The 1,629-nt window shown below is 54.8% G+C and overlaps 1 protein-coding gene across 1 annotated transcript in view; it reads right to left on the bottom strand.

Moving 5' to 3' along the window:
* Positions 1–1,629, bottom strand: part of RBSN (rabenosyn, RAB effector) — a gene marked incomplete in the record, with an annotated part of 45,055 nt that overhangs the window by 2,655 nt on the left and 40,771 nt on the right. Inside the window, 1 exon segment of the mRNA XM_014592472.2 lies at positions 1–218. Coding sequence (XP_014447958.1) covers positions 1–218 — 218 coding nt within the window.

Here is a 1,629-nt window from a genome sequence, read left to right as displayed (position 1 = left end):
GCCTCCGCCTGCCTGATGAAGGAGGTGATGTTGTGGATCTGCTGCAGGAGCGGGTCTGAGTCCTCACTCTGGGCCTGCCCCTCTGACAGGGGGAGCCAGCCCTCGGCCTTGCTCACGGGGGCAGGGCCCCTGCAAAGAGATGCCAGCTCTCCGTTGGTGGCACGAGAGGCCAGGCCACTCTGCCGCTCCTCCGTCCTTCGCTGGGACTGCAGGGCAGCCTGCGGAGACATGAAAGCCAGAGTGTCACCACTCGAGGGCCAGGCCACCCACTGCCACACTGTCGGCCACTCTCGCAGTCCCTCCAGCCCTAGGCCAGTGACATTCCAACTGTCCAACTCAGGACTAAGCCATCCAGCTGCTAAAATCAAACCACGCTGCTTCTGAGGGGCAGGGGGAGTGCCGTAACGGAGGCCGGCAGGCACAGCAGTGACACCACTGACTCAGTGGGTGGGCCCAGGCTCACGTCCCAGGGCCTCCCTGTAGGTGCTGGGGGCATTCAGGGTGGGGACGGATCACGGGGTAGAGACCCTGATGGGCGGGCGGGGGGCTCTCTCACGAAAAATAATAAATAAATACACTTTCAAAGATTGTTAAGTAAAATAAAGCAAGCAATGAGCAACAGTAGGTAGGGGAGGGCTCCTCAGCTCAGTAACCTGCTCTCACCCACACCGAGTGTCAGCAACGGTAAACACACGTGTTACTGTCTTAGTGCTGCACGCTCCAGGACCAGCAGGCGGCGTAATGGCTACATTGCTGGGCTCCCACCTAGTCGACCACGGTTCAAGTCCTGGACCCAGCAGCTTGAAACTCACGCCGGGCACGTGTGCGTGCATGCCCAAGATCCCGAGAGGAGAATGGAGAAGGGATTGTGGCGTGGCCATTCCCCCTGGGGGGTGATTTCTCGCTTTCTGTCTCTCTGTCTCTCTCTCTCCAGCAAGTGCACATGCCCTATAGCAAAACTCTCTCAAAAACAAAAATAAGCAGTGTTCACATCCAACGTGTCCTACAGAGACCGCCCTGGTGCCCGGCCCTTGGCAGCTTCTACTGTAAGAATAAAATTAGATTAGCCTGTCTTACAAAGGTAAAGTCTAACCTTTGCCTCTTTTGTTTCTGTACTAAAGCGGATGCTGCTGAAGTTGTGGAAACCTGGGGTAATTTGTTAACACCTTGCAGGGAGCCCAGAGCCATTTGCAAACTAGTCTGGCAAGCTAGCCCAGACCTTTGTAGTGTAAAATCCCTCCCTTCTGCTAGCCCCGGAAACCCAGATCAAATGCTCCTGCAAGCCTGACCAAATGGTCATCATAAGATTACCTTGTAACCTCTTATCTTGCTTCCTCCCCTCACCCCACGGACTCATGTCTATATAACCTGAATACTCCTATGTTCGGGGCTTCACTCTTAGCCATGTCTTGTATGACTGGGAGTGGAGTCCTAGCGCGCTAGCAATAAAGCCTCTTGTATTTTACATCAAGAACCGACTTTTGTGGTTGATGGGGTCGCCGTTTCCGTAACACTCCGGTAAAAACCTTTCAGCCATCCCCCCTGGGGGGTGATTTCTGGCTTTCTGTCTCTCTGTCTCTCTCTGTCTTTCTGGCGAGCGCATGCGCCCTATAGCAAAAACCTCCAAAA

This window comes from Tupaia chinensis, unplaced genomic scaffold (genome assembly GCF_000334495.1).
Source record: "Tupaia chinensis unplaced genomic scaffold, TupChi_1.0 Scaffold000704_1, whole genome shotgun sequence".
Taxonomy (NCBI): Eukaryota; Metazoa; Chordata; class Mammalia; order Scandentia; family Tupaiidae; genus Tupaia; species Tupaia belangeri.
Note: the sequence above shows the minus strand (reverse complement) of the source record. Positions and strands in the feature narration are given on the sequence as shown.